A 19,627-nucleotide genomic window follows, 5' to 3' on the forward strand; every position below is an offset into this window, starting at 1 on the left:
GCGGGGAGTGAGCGAGCAGCTGTGTGGTGCTCAGTTGCCGACTGAGGTTAAACCACGACAATGACCTTTCCCTCTTCCCTCCACAGGTACCAACTACTTTTGTTTCAAGATGATCTATAATTGTGCCATCTCAAATTAAACTCTGAGCAACTGCTCTCATCCTATATCTAGTTTTGAAAACTGCCATTTCTTTTTCAGACTTGAAGAAGGGCCCAGAAACCTGGAAATTGTCTAATTTTTACAACTATACCAGTTGGCCTGATAGAAGAAACTACTACCTCCAGGTACAAACCTTTCCCAGATTTCCCAGAGCTACGAGGCAGAACTCAAGACATCATTGCCTGAGGTGACAGAAACATTCATACTAGTTTTCATTGGGGTTCAGAGCTAAGATACAGAGGTGACCAACGGGAGGCATCTTAACAAGAGGCTTTCCTTATTCTGTGTAATAACATGCCACCTGCAAGTCAGGTGTACTTCCCAGCCTGTCTGCTAGACCTGGTTCCCGATCATCTTTGGATGATCATCATCGAGGCTCCGTTACTGCTCCTGAACCCAGATGACTTCCTGAAGGAAACCAGGTCCTTGGGGGGATGACGTACACGTACACCGTGATGTACCCACACCACGCAGGCACCACGTGGCAAAGGCTCGGAGACTGGGAACTGCACCCCAGCACGACCACCCCACAGTACAGACATAACCAAAGTGAATCTGACTTAACATGAAACTTTTAAATGATTAAAATAAATTAGCAGAGTCGGCAGGATCTACAATCAAAATAAAACCAAAACAGTAATTCGGCATATGAGCTTCACACCATGTTAAGAAAATAAGTACTTGTTCAAACACCCGCAATGATTTCTCAGATGCATTAAAAGAGAATGAACATACTGAAACCTATTTGGTTTTGAAATTCAGTTCATTTGGCACATCCTCCACTTTGGAAAGAAAACAAACAGCAAATGCAGACAAGCCATAGCATGAGCAGCCATGCACTCTCCTGCCCACCTGCCTGAAGCCCGACTCAGAGGAACATACCTGGCTGTACCAGCCTAGTTTCATCTTTAAACTCAGTCTTCAGCCTGTCCATTAAAACGGTCAATAGCAATGCCAGCTGAGAAATGTCCATCACCGGGAACTCATTTTTACAGATCATTGGCTAGCCAGACAACAACAGCTTCTGGCCATTACTGACCTCTCTTCGACATGAACCGCTGATTTCCAGGAGAAAGACGAGCCACAAGCCATCCATTTTCTTAATCGTAATTAAAACAAAACCAAAACCACTCAACCGTTTCTCCATGATTTCGTTTGTACAAAATATAAACGTCCAATCATCCTGCTACGTTTCTGGAAGCCGAACACTAACATAATAAGAATCTGAGTGCATTCAGTTCATCTACTGAGGCAGGGAGTACCTTATTATAAGTAGGTGCTGTTGAACAGAAATTAGCATCAGAAGAGTTTGGATAACAAAATGTTCTGCTGCATTGACCCCCAAGTAAGCTGACAAACCAGATTCGGACAGGTGTGTCTTATGATGGAAAAATTAACTGCGATAAAGAAAAGAATAAAATGCCCTTTAGATATATTCCATTCTCGGAGTCATTAAGGTGCAAAAGGAATTTAAAAAAATGCCATCTCCATAAAGCTCAAGCACACATAAGAAAAAGCAAACAAACCTGCCTGGACGGCTGGCTGTTTGCAGTACTGTCTGCCTTAATGGCTCTGGCAGAATTGGCTTCCTTAGTTGATCAGTCCTGCTCCCACTGTACTATACAGAGCTGTATGTTACAGACAGATCTGGGAGTTTCAAGAAAAATGGAGCAAAACCACCAAAACACACACCAAAGTTCGTATCAAAGAAAAAAGCATACAACCAGTTATTTCCTCTTACAAACATTTTAAATATTTGCCATTTGCAAAGATTCTCAATCAGAGAGACAGACTGCATCATGTTTGACTCCAGTAAAATGTCTCCTGAGAAAGTCTGCCTTGATCTAAAATTCTCATACTTGGATTTTAATCCCCAGTCATATTTACAGGAATCCGCTTCCTCCAATTTCCTAATTGAGACTGCATGGCTTGAAATATGCCCATCAGCTATCATATGACTGCAAATCTACTCGACTAAGAGAGACACATTCTCAGGCTTCAGGAAATAATTAGGCACTCCAGATTTTCCTGCAGCTTCCTAAGGAGCAGATGCCAACGACCAACATCAACAACCAAGACCACTGGTCTCATCCAGCCTCACAGCTCCTGTACCTCGATGTTACAGTGATTCACAGAATTTGCTACCACAGTAACCATGAAGATACATGGAAATTACACAACAAACCCACAACTGGCTGCAGGCGTCCAGTTTCCACTCTGAGCTGAACTGATCTCCTACTCACCAGGCTCTCGGTCCTTAGTGGATATGCACTCTTTTATGGACTCCGTTATGCCAAGACTAGCTGCAGTGGGGAGCGGGCCGAGCAAGGATTCCAGTGCAGGTGGTCTTACAAGAGCTTCATTTCCATTTTTGCATTCCCCATCTTCAATTTTTTTTACTCTATCCTTCTCATGAAGTTCATTATAAAAGTCCTTGTTTAAGTGATTAGCAGCTGCTTCCAGTTCCTCATCTTCTGCCTCCTCCTCTCCAAGTACGCTAGAGGTATTATCTTCTATAGAATCTGTAAGGGAAAAAAAAAACAACAGATCACTGCATACCATCTGTTACGGAAACTAAATAAATAGAGAGGTGCTCACTTAAAGAATAAAAATCTTTAGAGAAAATCTGTAGAAGAAATACACAATATTTTAGTACAATGTATGAATACATGGAGTTTCCAGATGCTCTTCAAATTCATTACCTTGGCTATTAAAATGTACTTTTGTGAATACAGTCATCATTTAAAATAGAAGTATTGTGTTATCAAATTATGGCAGGTAAAAGGGCTTTGCGAGAGAAGCCAAAAATCTTTAGAGAAAATCTGTAGAAGAAATACACAATATTTTAGTACAATGTATGAATACATGGAGTTTCCAGATGCTCTTCAAATTCATTACCTTGGCTATTAAAATGTACTTTTGTGAATACAGTCATCATTTAAAATAGAAGTATTGTGTTTTATCAAATTGGCAGGTAAAAGGGCTTTGCGAGAGAAGCCGGCTACTTACTGGTATAATTACAAATGAAAAATAGCCTGTTCAACCTGCACAAAGCCCTTCCGTATCGCTTGGTCAACTGGGGGATTTGGTGACAGAAGGGTCTAGATACTGGTCCACTGCACTTTCAGTGATGAAAAGGAACATTCTCAGGTGCCAGGGCCAAGCCTATACTGCACCAGGAAAGAAAAACAACTGAAATCATTAATGAACTGTCACTGTAATGAACAATGTAGTTGTTTTGAAGACTGATATTTGAACCAACTAATTGGCAGAGAGAACCCCAACGCAATAGAGATCTTGTACTACGCAAGCATATATATGATCACATTTATCACAATAAAGTTCATACTGCCTGCAGGATCAGAACCCGTTATTACTTAAGTAGTCACAACTCTTTATAGACTTACCATCTTTAGTGAAATTTGCAAATACGCCTTTTGCTTTTGGTCTACTGTTTTCTAATTCAATCTCTATTTCATCTTGATAGCTCGATATTTCACCTGTGGTGTTGAAATGAAAATAAAACTCAGCAATCATTGATGTAATTTTGAAAAAATGAGTGATACGTTACACTAAACACAACTTATACCTTCAAAATCCTCCAGCTTTTTTGATAACGCCTTCTCGAGCTGAAATGAAAATAAACAAAAGAAACGTGAAATTACTAAAAAAACCCAACTTTGTACTATTTGTGAACTGTATATAGAGACACAGAATTGGAGGGTATTTTAAAAGCAATAAGCAGGTTTTGAATCCCAACTCAAATTACTTTACAGTGTCAGACAGGTAAGACAGACAAGTTTCAAAATACTGACTGACTTCAAATGTTCTCTCACCCGTCTCTATACTTCAAAAGGGACCTTCGCTCTGGCAAGCTGCAAATAAAAGGCCCCGTTCTTCAGCAGTCAAGACTCTATGACTGTGCCTGTAGATGTGAGCAAGCGCAAGGACAGCGCTGAAATTGCTCTGCCCCGGCCAGACGTAGCACACAGGCGATGGCAGAGTGAAGTACTGACCTACAGCACCTGGCAGGCTCTTGAGACATCACAAACATGCCTACAGACCTTTAAATGATAGCATATTTAGAACAGTAAAAACAAAAACCCTGAAAAACTAATAATGTAAGACTTGGCTATGACGGTAGTAAAATCTTCTCCTCTGGTGCCAGCTTTAGCTCATGCTTTGTAAAGAAATTAAGCCACATGAGAGCTAATCTCTGTGGAAGCAGGTGCTGTACTACACAAAAAACCAGCAGTCTCATTAAACCAATTGGGTTATTGTTTTCGTATGTGTTTAAAAAAAAATTATATGTAATGGTACTTCTCCTGACCACGGGTATCACCTTAAAAAAAGTGCACAGTTTCTGATCCAATTACAAAGCTTACACCTTTGCAACCTCGATCCTTGCTAACCAGGGTGGAAGAGTGCACACAGCCCATAAAAGAGAAGTGCAGATGCTAGGACAGCTACTCAAGACCTCCATGCCACAAGCTCAGCTTAACTTGTCACATGAGAGCCTCCAGTTTTGTAAGGACAAAAAGATTTGATGCTTTGGAAAAAGGTCAGGACCCAAGAAGGGAAACACACATGCAGCAGGAAAGCAAGCATAAAGGAGATAACAGTGCTTCGTTTAACTGCATCAGCTTGCAAATGGCGGAGCATCTGGGCAGAGTGTGCTGAGCCCTCATCTACAATACAGCAGTCGTGGGCTAAGCACCACACACTGGTAACCTGCAAACCATGGAAGCTCAGCTGGTGCTTGTTCACTCGGCCACCCAGACGTTCTGATCTGCACTAACAAGAGCAGTGACTCTGTACTTCCTGCAGCAGCTGGCTAAGACGGCAGACATACTTCGATCCCTCATCAGGGGACGTTTAAAGCTACATTTGAAGCTACATTATCTGAAAGAGCACGCCTCTCTGGAGGAGGGAGCAAAAATGATATAGGAGAAAAACAACTTTTTTTTTTTTTAACTGGGAAGCTATCCCTTTGCCAGTAAAACAAAAAAATATCCTTTAGTTAATGGGTATCATATGCACTAATGCTCACCCTTCTCCTAAGAACCTCAAAATAAATGTAACTAACCCTTATCAAAGGCTGGTCAGTTAGGATTTCGTATTAACTGATTCAAAAAGGAATATACAGAGGGAGGAGAGAGGAGAGACATACAGAGAGCAACCGATTCAGCATTCACCTGCTGTATCTTCAATTTTTTTTGACCAGCTGTAAACGAAGGAGGATCACATTCTTCTTCCAAGTCGATCTTCATAAACTCATCTATGGTTAGCTGACTTGTTGGTGTGTCTTCAAACTCTGTCAATCTACGAAAGCATACAGTACATTACCATAACAACGTTAAGAACTTCTTTAAAAGTAACAAAATTTGTCAAACTGCTAAGTTACAGAATAAACATGTCATCTGTAGAAACTCTGGCTCAAATGCAGAATACATTAACACTGAAGTGATACTAATTGTTTCATCTGCTGCAAAGAAAGTATCTTTTCATATCACAAATTAGCTTTTGATTCAGTAGAGTATGTAACACACACTTTTTTTGATGAAAAAAGACTGAACAGAAATACCGCAGCCACTACGGTCAATTAAGTACAGACTGACAAAACTGAGACGAGAAATGCAGCTCATTCCTCCTGTCTTGTTGCTTTTGTTATAAACAACAACAACAAAACAGATTCCCAAACTAAAATATCTGCCATTATAGTTCGGCAGTATGCTCAAAAATATTCCTGATATGTTAGCATGATTAATTTATGCAAAGCAAATGTTAAAGTAACGTATCTTCAGCAGACTGGAAGAGGGACAAGAGGTAATCTTCCCAGGACACGCAGAAGCAGTAGTAAAATAAAGGGATCGTCTGCACATTGCACAGATGGAATAGATGAATTCATGTCATTTTACAATAATATACTTTGTATTTGTTTAATGTTCGCATTTTTAAAGTCCCTACCTATGTGAGAGATGGGACTAGCTCCATGGGGAACTGCCATGAAAGCAGCTGAATCTTTCAAAGGAACTGAATCTTAAATGAGACCATGTTGTCATAACCTCATCCACAAATTTCAGCATTTTATACAGGTGGTTGAGAATGAGCACGTCCGTTTTACAGATGGAGAAAGCGAGACAAAGGGTTAAGCACAAAGCCAGGTCAGGAAATGTCTGGCAGAACACTTTTCTGACAGAAAATGCCCTTTTAATAATATCAACGTTTTCCATGGGAAAATGGCCATGATGGGTCTGCAGCTGCTTCACTGGAATATTCCCATCTTCCAGAGGAAGCAAAGCTGAGAACAGCTTCCACCTGCAAAGCTAGGAAACTAAAAACGGTGATTCAGTACTCCCAGCACAGGACCCTTCGGCATTTCTCCCCCCCAAAATGCAGTCGTGGTTTTCTCTTTTACCTCTGATTGCAACAAAACTACTTCCAAAGAAGGAATTTTCTCCAGCACAGAAATTCAGTTTCCAACCAACTCCAGGGTCAAAGCCAAGAGTACAGGGCCATACTCTCTCCCGATATCCTTATCAGTACCTGTATTTCTTTTTTCATAAACTGAGGAGCAAGACAAGCCAGCCCATACAAAGGGACGTAGGCATGCCGCACCCTCAGGACACTTTGCCTGTAGGCACCCTGCTCCCGGAGCACATTCCACAGGCCATGCGCAGCATCTCACGCCACGAAATGCGCAGGGAGAGCTGGGCAGCTCTACATGAAACCAACAGTAAGCAGCACACTGAGCCCACGCACGGCTATGCCGGCCAGAATTAGTGCTGCTGAGGAGAAGAAAGCCTCTGAAACCTAGTCTTGCTTTTGGAGTGCAGGCATCTCCACGAAGCCACAAATTAGCCATGTATTTGAGAGTGACTGACAGCCCGAAACTTTCCTGCAGAGTACCAGGGACCAGCTCTCTCCTCCTGCCTTTCAGATCAAATTGGAAAGGCAAGGAGGATGCTGTTGGCAGCAGCAGCACCCAGCTTTTAATTAACAGACTAGAAATCTTTCGCAGCATTAACCGGCTTCCAGCATGCACTACCCACCTTCCAGGAGGGAGCCTCATCTATCAGACTAGCGGGAAAACCTGGCTAGGGCACTGCTATTGTTATTTTAATTCAGGATTCACTTAATGCCAAACCCGTGTATCATTTTAGGAGCATGGATCTTCCCAGTCACCATCATTAAGCTGTAGTCATCCATCTCTCCACGTATGAATCATGCACTCACAGGTAGTCCCACTTAAGCAAGACTTTTCCTCCCAACCAGCCTCGCCTAGTTAAAATGTTATTCTCCTCCCACTGTAAAAAGCCAACATGCACTTTGGCAAAGACTCCCGGTTTGTTTATCCCACACTTGCTCCAGATTCGAGACGAGCAGCCAGACCCAGAGCCCAGTCAAAACGGCAACAGCTCCAGGCATGCAGGGCAACACAGAAAACACCAGTAAGCAAAACCAGTCGCTCATGAAGCAAGGTTGGGGACGAGATGACCGTGCTTGGGTTTCAGCACTTAACCCCACGCACGTCTCCTTGCAGACACCTGAGGCTCCATCTGTCCTTGTCTACCGTGTCGTGTGACTCACGTCACGTACCCTGCACCCGTCAGACATTAGCCCACGGGTGAGCCAACGTGCTGGCACCAGGCACGAGCTTCGGCTCAAGCGCCAGCTTCAGCTCTGAGCTGAAACGGCAGCATGGGTCTCTCCTAAGACCTTCAGTGCATCTGCACTAGGACAGGGCAGAGCTATGTCCTGTTTGCCGCTGGTGCTACCAAGGAGCTCAAACCCACAGCACGGCATGGTTCGACCGGCTGACCCGGCCACCAGCGTCCAGCCCCATGCCCATGCCCATGCCCTCCTCTTCCTCAGTCCTGATCCAAGCCAAACGGGGTGAGGGCTGACCACCTGGCAGTGAGGGCTGCCAGCGTGACGGCATAGGCACAGCCCAGTGGCAAGCCCAAATTTAGAGCGGCACGTTATTTCTTCACTTCTCACCGGTCTTAACCACAAGGCTCTAGCCTTCCTCCTGAAATGAGGAACCGTCCTTGATGGTCAGGATCACAGTTTGAGCATCATCTCTGTGGGAGAGCGAGCTGTTCACTCAACATTGTCTCCTTTAACTTGATATAAATAAATATGTGTTTGCCAACCACTTGCCTGCCTCAACATTTTATATTGAGTGATATCCTGCCTACATATTTTTAAACATTTCTTTAATTTTATCCAGTGTTTGGACACATGCCACCAAGGCAACAAACTGATGTACGCAGCTGTCTACACCGCATGAAACCAGGTAACATTAGTTTGGCAGCTAAGAAAAACTGACGCAACCTTAATTATGAGCACAATAATTTCAGGGGCAAGGGAGTGCCCTCATGAAAAAAAAATAGCTACGGGCTATTTTTTAAGTTCCACATAAAAATGGTATCCAAGTTCATTTTGCACTTTCGTTAATCTAAAAAAATCTAATAAGCGTTGCCATTTCAAGTTATGCACAGAAGGAGGAAAATAAACAGATATACAAATTAAGATATTATTTCCTTGGCACAGATTCAAAAGGCCTCTAAAAATTGAAATTTGGCAGACAAGTATTTTCTATTTATAGTCGAAGCAGAGGCAACCACTACAGCTCAGGCTAAGATTCAACTTCCAGTATAAACCCTCCTCTTACAGTTTCTCACAGCAAACTCTTTCAAGCAAATTCCTTTGGGAGAAAAGTTTTTCCAGAGCTTGGTGTCATCTGCCCCTAACCCCAACCCTTTTTTTCAAACAAAAATTTCCACGGCTTTTGTTCTGTCCGTTTATGGACAAAACCACACCTCGTCTTCTGATAAAGCACTTTTGTGCACAAAACAGTAAACCGATTCTGTTCACACTTAATTTAGCTCCCAATAAGGGAAAATGGGTCACTTGTTTTGAAGTTACGAGCAATGTTTTTTTCACTCTGTTTTGTTTCAGGGATACCGTCCAGTGAAGACTCCACGGCTTTTGTTCTGTCCGTTTATGGACAAAACCACACCTCGTCTTCTGATAAAGCACTTTTGTGCACAAAACAGTAAACCGATTCTGTTCACACTTAATTTAGCTCCCAATAAGGGAAAATGGGTCACTTGTTTTGAAGTTACGAGCAATGTTTTTTTCACTCTGTTTTGTTTCAGGGATACCGTCCAGTGAAGACTTACGAATCCAGTCTACAGCTAAGGAAAAAAAAGACTCCTGTGTGCAGTTTTAATGTTTAATTGAAATTCTGCGGTGGCGGGCTGTGACAAAGCATGTAAAAGAACAGAAAATAGCAGAAATACATGAAAAAACTTTATTGCAAGATAAGCTGATGGTAGTAATTAAATTCCCCTGATTTTTCCCAAATTAACAATATAATTAAAACCCTAAGTAATAACTTATGTGGTATCTACATAATCTTAACTGTCATATCAATTACAAATATTCTAGTAATAGATCAGCTGATTTGACAACTCCAACATTTGCAAACTCTGGAAAAGTAGGGGATTTACTTTTGTATCTTAGTGAAGTACCAAAATACTGCAGTGTATCCCCACTGTTTTAACTTAACGTTCATCAGTGCTGCCCACCACTCTAAACCTGTGCACTCGCTCATGGAGAGAAGTTCAGAATTCGCACTGATGTGGCAAACCTTTGCTATTTTTTATACTACAAATTTAACAGTCTATTGCATTATTCTTCTCTCCTCATTTTTTCCAAGCCACACAATGTTTATGCATGAACTATTTATGGAAGTATGTAAACACATACCCTAGAAGTGATACTGAATAGAGAATGTGTATCAGCAATAGTTATTAAATGCTTCCTACACGACATAAAAAAAAGTTTTCCAGTATCCACCAGTATATAAATAGAGAAGCGTAATCTCCTTATATGTAATCATTATACACATATATAATTTTACACATACTTGCAGCAATATAAAAAAGGTATTTTTAAAGCCTATATGAATGAGTATCTCATTACTAAAGGTAAGGACAAAATTAGAGGTGTTCCAGTTACTGTGGTTTTACAACTTACAACTTATCACCTGAACAGTGCTAAATTAGTCTGTCTGTGTTCCTGGCCCAATGCAACTGTAAAGAGAAATATTTTCACTTAAACAACTTCCATGGTGTACTACATTAATACATTTCACCTCTTTTTGCGATGGACTGAGAGCATACGCACACAGTCATTTACTGCAAATTAATTGGTGACTGATAATCTATGGTGCTCATTTGCTGGCAACTCTGTCGTTTTTCTAAGTATTAAAGAATGGGTATCTTGAAAGATTTATTGTACTAAATAAAAGCACCTTTTAGAATTAGTTACTTTTACTTGCTCACACCAAAACAGAGATTTAAAATTATCACAAATTCGTTAGCGTAAATTTTAAAGCCCTGATTCTGCAAACACTTACACATGCTGTTAACTTGGGTTGACACTTGTGCACATGGTTAGCCCACCAATAATCCCACCGACAGATCTCCCTGGCCATCCCAGAAGTCCACCGGTCTAAACCACCTGGAATTTTTTGTTCTTGGGTTTTTTCCCCCTGATTCAAGTGTTCACACCATGCTAATGAAACAAAATGCTTTAGCATTCCTTAAAATTTTGTTTCATTAGCATGGTTCCTCTGCTGTGGTCTGTCAAAAACACTCTATGATCTTCCAGAAAAGAAAAATAGAACGCTGCTTAGTTTCTTAACAGCCGCTCAGATGAGGAAAGTCAAACACAGAGAAAACTGTTTACAGGATCTAAGCCCGAGTTAGTGCTAGTAAGTTAATTATTGTATCAAAAGTTACAGACACCAAATAGTTTTGAAATGACATTTTTTAAGTATGAAGTACTAAAATATATTAGGAATCTAATTAATGTATTAGCTTACTAGCTGTATAGAAGCCGGATTTATAAAAAGGAACATTGCCTGTGAGATTGGATTCCTCAAAAATAAAACCTTTTTTCTTTAAAACGGACAATCCAACTTACAAAGGCATGCAATACCAACCCATGTGGATCAAGTTGTATTTTACACGCCCTACTAGACAGATTTCTAGAAATCATCTATAAGCCACTTGAAATTATTTAACTGGAGACATAAAATATTTCTCCATTTACTTCCTTAGCTGATCACAACAGTGGCCAGTGAAGGAGCTACACGGCTGCTGATCTGAGATCAGAGCAGACACCATCACGAGCTCCTTTACATGAAGTAACTTGCCCCGTTTTCTGAAAGCTTCTCTCCACACCGCACTTCAACCAAGAGCACTTCCACAACTCTGACATACTGAGCATCCTCGACCTTTCTCCATGCTCAAATACCTTAGGCAAACAGCTCTCACTTAATTCATCAGATACCTTTCACAGGATTTTAGCGTGGCTTTACTTGGATCACAGCTGAACGCAGACTTCTTCACGCCTTTCCCTTCAGTCCTGGCCTTGATTCGGCTTTGGTGTTCTGCAAAACTCAACCTCACAGCCACCTCGCAGCTACAAGCATCCCTGTTACCTTCTCTTCCCATCCCGACTCTGGACTCACGTATCAACCTGCTCCTCACCTTGCCTGCGCTCACAGAAGCCTACCCGGCTTGAGACTGCACTGGGAGCTTGGACATGAAGTTTATGTGAGCTATGTATTGCAGAAATGAAAAAAAAAATAAGAAAAGCTGCAAGCAATACATTTATCTCTATGCATAAATCTTCAATTTTCCAGAAAATTACCAACACAGTCATTGAAAGAGCTGTAGCTGGGTCCCCAGGATATGAGCAAAGGACCCCATTTATGAAAGTCCCTGCAGCATCTTCACCCAGCCTGGTAAATGCAGTTCCTTCGTACAAGTATTGTCTTCCTTCACCAAAAATGTTGCCAGAAAAAACACTCACCTCAAAAATGAGCGCTTTAAACCCATTCTGGCCTTTTATTCCAATTCCTTCTAAATGAAGTTTTACTTCTTCCGAAGTTCATCACAAATAGGTTTTTTAACAGATAGTACTTTATGGAACTGAGAAGAAGTATTTTTTATGTAAAAAGCAGCTCAATTTAAAGATAGAGTAAGCCAAAGAAGTAAAATGCAAGTGTTAACAACGATAAGCGGATTTTTTTATTTATTTCTATTGAAGAAGTGCCTAAGATCTTCAAACAGCCGTAAGGGCCACACAGTATTAGATAACGGGCAAATATCACAAAAATTATTTTCACTGCAGATAAGACAGAATTTAGTATGCAGAGAAAGTATGCAATAGGTGAATAAATGGAACAAGGGGCAGAGTATGTAAAGGTTAAAAAGGCAGCAGCGAAGACAGGTGCATTGAACACAGGCACAAATGTGAGGATTAAACTAAATAAAAGGGTTGGGTTTATTAAAAGTTAATTTCTGCTATCTCCACAGATGATTACACAGAAAATAACAATTTGACTAATTAGTTAATATTTGTACAGTACTTTGAATATACAAAGTGATATATAAGTTAATATCATTTCAATTAGACTGGAAATGAGATAGAATTATCAGTGCATTTATTAATATTTAATATGTTCACTTTCAACAACAGCAATAAGCTTTACATTTTAATTGTGTGCTTCAAAACATAAAGTTAGAAGGCCCTGTGAAGTAACTACAAAGTTTTCTTACCAAGATCCTACCAAAAACCCACGCATATTATAAATAAACACACAGCGATTTTTAACCAAACAGGTGGTTAAATTAAGAACTCTTGATTCGAAGATGAGTGACAGGGTGCATGGGCCATGCTTTGTTGCTTTTTCCTTCCAAATCAGATTCCCTTTATGATCAGATCATTCATTTTCATGACCTGAAGGTACGTCATGTTTTTGTGAACCTCCTCCTAAGAGCTACTCCTCCTGTACACGGCGGTCAAAGAGGTGATAAGACTACAGGCACATGGGGCTTGATGCTCTCCAGCTGATGGACAACAGGGTGATCGAATCCTTTTTTACACAGTCGCATCAGCTGCATTGCACAGGATCAGAAATAGTGCCCTTCTCAGGGAAGGGCTGCCACCCCTTGCTGAGGGTCTTCCTGAAACAGGAAGCCAAGCAGGGCTTTCTTAAAAATCATTACTCCCGCATCCTCAGCCAAACCACTGATCAACACAGCCCTGTTCCCCCCCAGACTGCTGGGCAGCCTCCGCAGGGCAGGGGGAGAAAGCACCTTGTGTCAGTGCCGCCCCTTCCCTTGAAGATTTCTGCCATGGAAATCCATCGTCACCGAAAGCAAATCCAGCTTCCAATGGCCTGTGCTTCCCCAGGAGCCATGTAGCCAACTGGGAGCTAAATCAAACCATACAGCAGAACCTGCAGGTTGGACGTTTCAGCATTATCTGGACTCCTGTTTGGTTTCACTTCAAGAGCTGTCAGGGCAAAGCCATCAGCAGTGAGCATAGTGTCCAACGCCGTCCATTAATGAGCGTTCACCCAGCTACATTCAACACCTTCACAATGCGCAAAGCAGCAGTAGCTCTTTACAAACAGAGTAACTATAGCAATAATTAAAAGGAAATAAAGCTGTACATCAAACTGAGATGCAAAGAAATTTTTAAGAACGTGAAACAAGTGCTTATTAATTTAGACAACTTCCACCCGATGGCATTTTGAGAGGAATTCTTGAAAGAAGAGGAAAAAAACTGGAGTGCAGAAGGAGTTATTCAAAGGTATTTTTTTTATTTGCCTTCATTAAATACTATATAACGTGCTCTTATTTGAAAAACATCAATCAAATTTATAGATTCATGATAAATACAGTTGTAATTATAGCTGCCTGAAAATAATTCAGCTGTCACGTTTACCCTGTCAAAGTAAATAACGCTGTCATTTTAGTTGATGTGTGTGACTTGAGTAAACATTTCAAAGCATGAATTTTGAAGTAAGATTTCTTCACTTGAAACAATTGCTCAAATTAATTTTCCTTCCAACTCTAATTTATGATGCTTATTTTCTTAGTAAGAACGAACTCTTTAACTATTTAACCAAGGCATCTTGAAGTAGACTGTGGGCGCATAATCATTAATCATACAAAATGCACATTAAAACACATGACCTGTTGACCAGAGGAAAAAAAGTGGTATTTGTACTGCTCCATCCTTATTGTTATAGTACCTTAAAGCACTTCAAACACTTTAAATTTATCCCTATACCACCCATGCATGGTAGGGAAATAGTAACATTCCTGTTCCACAAATTAAGATCTGAGGCAAAACCATTTTTCACAATTAAGTAGTGAATATTATTAACAAGTATTCGACTCAGCTGGATGTGCTAAAGCTGGTCTCAGCGAGGTGGAACGAAAGAGAGACACCAGGGGAGCTTTCTAAAGACAAACCTTGGTAGAACAAACTTCAGAATTTATTGGTGGTACAAAAATTTCCAACTGGGGGCAACAGAAAGCATGGTATTTCACAGTTAGGTCATTTTTTACTGAACCTATGGGGAAAGAAAGTGTTACAACTTTTCAAAACTAACATGAGGGAAACTGGGTGACTGCTTACTTCATCAAAATATGGAAAATGCTACTAGAGCTTTTTAAAAAAAAAAAGGTACTGGGGAAATTCCCATTTTCAGGCTCGCATTCTGCTAATAATTCCACTTCTGACCCCTTCAGTGAACTTATCATTAGACTCACTGTGCTGTCTTCTATTTATTAGCAGCACAACACTATCAAAAAAGAACATTTCAGCAAAATATTTTGAAAAGTTCTGTTCAATAACAGCTAAAGGACAAGACTTTTCAGCACCGTATTCTGGATTAATGAAAAAATAATCCTACAGTACATCCTCAGCTTTGAGAATCAATCATTTCTTCTGAGGACATGACAACACTGTTAACATTTCTGACCCAACATTTTTTTGCCTTCAACTCTGCACCTGTTAAATGGGCACAGTGCTCCTTACCATCTTTGCTAAGCTTTTGAGGCCTTACGTAAGAGGCAGGTGTTAGTACTTAAAAGTGACCAGCTAAAACATGTTGTACCTATTTTATTCTGGGTGCCTCTGAAAATGAAAAGAACCTGGTTTTCTCCGACATACATTCATTTTAGACTACACCACTTTTCAGTACTGTAAACGAAAGATAAAAGCAATAAAACTGCACTGACCTTTTCCTTAATGTAGACTCACAAACCTTGACCACCCTGATGACCTCTTTAACAGTACGTCGGAAATCATGCATTCTTGCTGCCACTAGCAGAGCTAGAGAATAAGCAGGGAAAGTCAATGTCAAAAAGAAGAAAATTTCCTGAAGAAAAGCAGAAAACAGTCAGGTAACTATACCCTCTCTTTGTCCCTGCCTTCAGCTAAAGAGCTGTAAATGCTTGTGCTCAGCTGTGTCCCTGAATACAGGTGATTGACTTGACTTTACAAACTTTGCTTCCTACCCAATAAAATTAAGCTGATTGCAAATTGCACCCTGAAAAATTCTGTGCTTTAGCATTTGGGAAACCATGGTCAGCTCTTAAATACAGCACAAGAACATCTCATTGTTCACATATTTTCAGAGTTACCGTCTTTTTAGCAGAATTTACTCGTCCTGAATAAAAAGATCTCCAGTTGACTCTTCCAGAAGCCAGAAGTGAAACACTGAATCCACTTAAGCCGTTATCCTCATTGCTGTCACCACTATCACTGTCTTCCTAGTGCCCAAGTGCTCGCAAGACCCGCTATACAGCTAGGTAACTAGTACTGGCTGCATTTACATTAGCGTGTCGATTCAGAGCACTAGCTCCATTTTGAAGCATCACCCCCACTCACCGTGCAGTGGCCCAGTGCGCAGAACAGTTTTAAGCATGCAAAAGTGATTCCTTTCAGAGGAAACTAAACCACAGCTCCACTTCAGGTATGTGTTTGAAGTGCTCCAGTTCCTAATGGGAACATCAGGGGCTGAACTAACAACTGGTCCTTCAAACAACGTATGGCACAGACATTTAGGCCAGAGAACCAAACTAAACCCAGTCCACAGTACACCACATGAACTGCATATTGCGTGGATGGATGTAGGGGACTCGGTACCACCTGCTTCAATCTATTGATCCACGTCTGTTGAATCAAATTACTTGCTCGTGTGGATATAGTCTATGTAGTGAATCAAAGACCAGGCTGGTCTCCCATAGAGCCTATACTCAATTTTTTAGCAACGTGCAACAAGCAAGTACTATTAACAAAAAGAGGCTAGAAATTTCAGGAAGATTGCATAGTCCTGGGTTCCCTAAGGTTTGAGCGCTATTTCTCATTCCAGCATGCACATGTAAGATCTTTCAAATAAAATAAAGCGCACACATGAACTCTGTGACTATCTACACCCTTCGTTACTCTGACCTCACTGGCTGGTACTGACTACCTTTTAACCTAGCCCTCCCAAACCAGTAGGTTTTTTGTAAGCATCATGACAGCAATGGATCTCGGAAAAAGATGAAGAAGGAGAGGAAAATAATTTCACAGAACAGGTCAAAGAGGGCATTTCTTGCATAAGACTCTGTGTAAAGACACAAATCAAAGTGCTCGCACTAATGGTGTCATTTTAGCTGACAAAAAGCCTTTTAGCAGCTAGAGCTTGCAGAGAGTAGGGGCGAGAAGAGCACCAGAAAGGAGGTTAAAATATCCAAAACGTAAGATACAAAGGATCTGAGCAAGTAATGTAGGAGCAAGGGCAAAAATAAAGTTTGAGTTTCAGAAACTATTTCGATGAGGCCTATATAATCTGTAGGTGCCTGACGGCACAAAACCCAGAGAACATGGCATCACCGAGGAAATGAGAAAGGCCTCATCTGTTCCCAACTCCCAGACCCTCCCGTCCAACCCGCTGCGGGGGAAGCGATACACCCAGCATCTGAAATACCTGCTCCACAGAGCCCGGAGGGCCGGCGGCCGGTGTGCATCCAGTCCCGCTTCATTCTCTGCAACAGCCTGAGAGCCGTCATGGACACCTCGTGGTTCTTATCCCCAAACTCAAGCATGTGTGCAAAACGAGGAATATATAAACACGGATCTGCAAGAGAAAATAATACAATTATTTCTAATCCTAACCTTTGATCTAGGAAACGCAGTACTTGAGCAGCAGTACTGCGGGGCTGCCGTGGTTGGCTTGCTTCACATCTCGGCAAACAACACGGACTGTGCTGCTGGGCCAGATCCTCTGATCACTAAGCTTTAGAAGCACCTTTTTAGTTCAGCTAAAACAAAATCCTTTCTTGCTTTATAGACGAGAGACCTTTAAAGCACTGCACAAAGTTTTTCTTACGTGCTTTTCAGGGTCCAAGGCTGCACATGCTGACTCTGACACGTGAGCAGTGTTACTGGTATCAGTGAAATTATGCACAAAGCTAAGCGTTCGCAAAAGCTTTTGCAGAACGAGGACGTAACTTAGGCGCAAAACTTCTAACATCTCCTGCAAAGTAACAAATAAGCTAACTTGCATGTCTCGTCTCACACCCACCTACAAACCAAGCTTCAAAAAAAAATTCATTTGCTTAAAAACCCATGTCACTAACAAAAGTCTACTTGCATCTTCAGAGTTAATTCCAGCTCCTTCTCGACTCATATCCCACCAATACAAAACGCTGTTTATTACAGATACTGAGGCATACTCTCCATCAGCATAAATTGCTGGAACCCAATTAACGTCAACAGCGCTTATGACAATTTACATCAGCCACGGATCTGCCTCCAGATGTATAAACTTATTTCAAGTGTTGGTGTTATCAGCTTCAAACCAACCGAAATATGTCGGTACGGATTGTGCTTTGCCTAAACCAATTTATAATTTATCAAACAATCTTGTAAAAGCTACACTTAACACATGTTTACTCTTATTTGAGGTATCAATTTCTCATTTCCTGCCAGCCTTTTATCACTTAACCGAAAATCCATGATGTACGGTAAATTGTTAACTATTAGTCTCAACTCAATTTCCTTAGCTGATCCCCTGTGTGGGCACTTAAACTGATAAAGATGAAAACTCAGCTCGAAACACTGGAATAATCTTACGGATTTACAATTAATCAAAGCAGTTTAATTTAGCACCAAGTTCTAACAATGATGCCCTGTTGCTATCCATAATTACCAAGATCACACCGCAGGTGATTACACCTGTCAGCCCTGCAGAAGCATTTAAATGAAAGCATTTATCAAGCAAAAACTTCCAAACACATCTCCTTCAAAACTGAAGAAATGCCAGAGTGGAGTCACCTCCTAAACATGACCCTAAAAATCAAAGGTTGTGGAAAGATTAACCGATCCCCGCGATTCTTAAGGGCAGGTGTTCTGTATTTCCAAGTATGATTTTATAAAACTGTACTCTTTTATAAAACTGTACTCAACAGAAATAACCGATTCCAAAATACAACAATAACAAAAAAACCCCTTTCGGAAGCGATAGCCTAGGGTTCAACACACGTTTAAACTTCGCTCTTCGCACTACAGAAACACGCGCGGCGTTGCAAAGCGATGCCTGGTTTGCTTTCCCATTTCTCTTATCCCGAGGGCCCAACTTCAGCTCCTCCAGCCGCCCCGAGCAGAGGCAGGCAATTCACAGCTTTCTCTTCAGAGCTGAGTTTCGGGAGCATTTACACGTTTGCATTGTGGCTGTTCAGACATTTCTGCCGGCATTCATGCCCACAGGTCATCTGACAAAAGATTGCACATCGTTAATTTAAATTCTGAAGCTACCAAACAGCCAGAAAATGAAAATGCGGGTCGGTTTTAAGTGAAAAGCCTTAAAGAGGCCATAAATGGCTAGAATGCAATACTAGCACTATAGAAATTAAATGCAGGCCCAAGGTTAACATAAACATAGCCTACATGGATGCAAACATTTAAAAAAAAAAACATATATTTTTTTAAAAGTTGTAGAACCCGAATGCCTGGAATCCTTTCACGTGTAGGAAACAAGCACCGGCGCACCACGGGTGCCCTGTTCCCAGGCGAGTCCCCTTTGCAAGTTCAAGCGGGGCAAAACCCGCCGGCTTTCCTGAACGGGGACTGCAGGGGCCGTGAAGCAGGTAGCAAGAAAAACATTTATTTTCTTGTTTAAGAAAGAAGCAGCTGTCTTTCTGAAGACTTTCCCTTCTCCCCCTATCCCAGCGGCGACTCGGGACTCGGACTTTTGGAAGCACCTGGATGCCACATAGTCATTAACAGGAATGTAAAAAAATTCCCAGGAAACGGCTCAAAAGAGTGACTTCCCCACCAACACAGTAACCGGGACGGCAGGGCCGGGGAGAGGAATGGGAGCCGTGCTCCCCTGCCAGCCCACCCCCACGGGAAGGGGCACGGAGAGGGCGGCCGAGGAGGGTCAGTCCCCGCTGAAACACCCCCGGAAGGCGAGCGGGGGCCCAGCCCGGGAGGGCCCGCACAACCGGGGCACGGCGGCTTCGGGGCTCCGAAAAAAGGGGAGAAAAAATCCCCCTGCAACTTCCCCGACCTAAAGAATTCCGCCCCGATCGTGCCCCCA

General features: G+C 41.6%; 1 protein-coding gene across 2 annotated transcripts in view; it reads right to left on the minus strand.

Annotated features, from left to right (window-relative positions):
* Positions 1-19,627, minus strand: part of BRF1 (BRF1, RNA polymerase III transcription initiation factor subunit) — a 180,398-nt gene that overhangs the window by 76,844 nt on the left and 83,927 nt on the right. For both annotated transcript variants that reach the window (XM_009273366.1, XM_019470509.1), the window contains exons 6-11: positions 17,015-17,164; positions 15,279-15,372; positions 5,355-5,481; positions 3,749-3,788; positions 3,567-3,659; positions 2,403-2,681 (exon numbers count right to left, since the gene is read on the minus strand). In XM_009273366.1, the coding sequence (XP_009271641.1) occupies positions 2,403-2,681; positions 3,567-3,659; positions 3,749-3,788; positions 5,355-5,481; positions 15,279-15,372; positions 17,015-17,164 (783 nt within the window). The remainder of the gene's footprint in view (positions 1-2,402; positions 2,682-3,566; positions 3,660-3,748; positions 3,789-5,354; positions 5,482-15,278; positions 15,373-17,014; positions 17,165-19,627) is intronic.

This window comes from Aptenodytes forsteri, unplaced genomic scaffold (genome assembly GCF_000699145.1).
Source record: "Aptenodytes forsteri isolate BGI_AS27 unplaced genomic scaffold, ASM69914v1 Scaffold479, whole genome shotgun sequence".
Lineage (NCBI taxonomy): Eukaryota > Metazoa > Chordata > Aves > Sphenisciformes > Spheniscidae > Aptenodytes > Aptenodytes forsteri.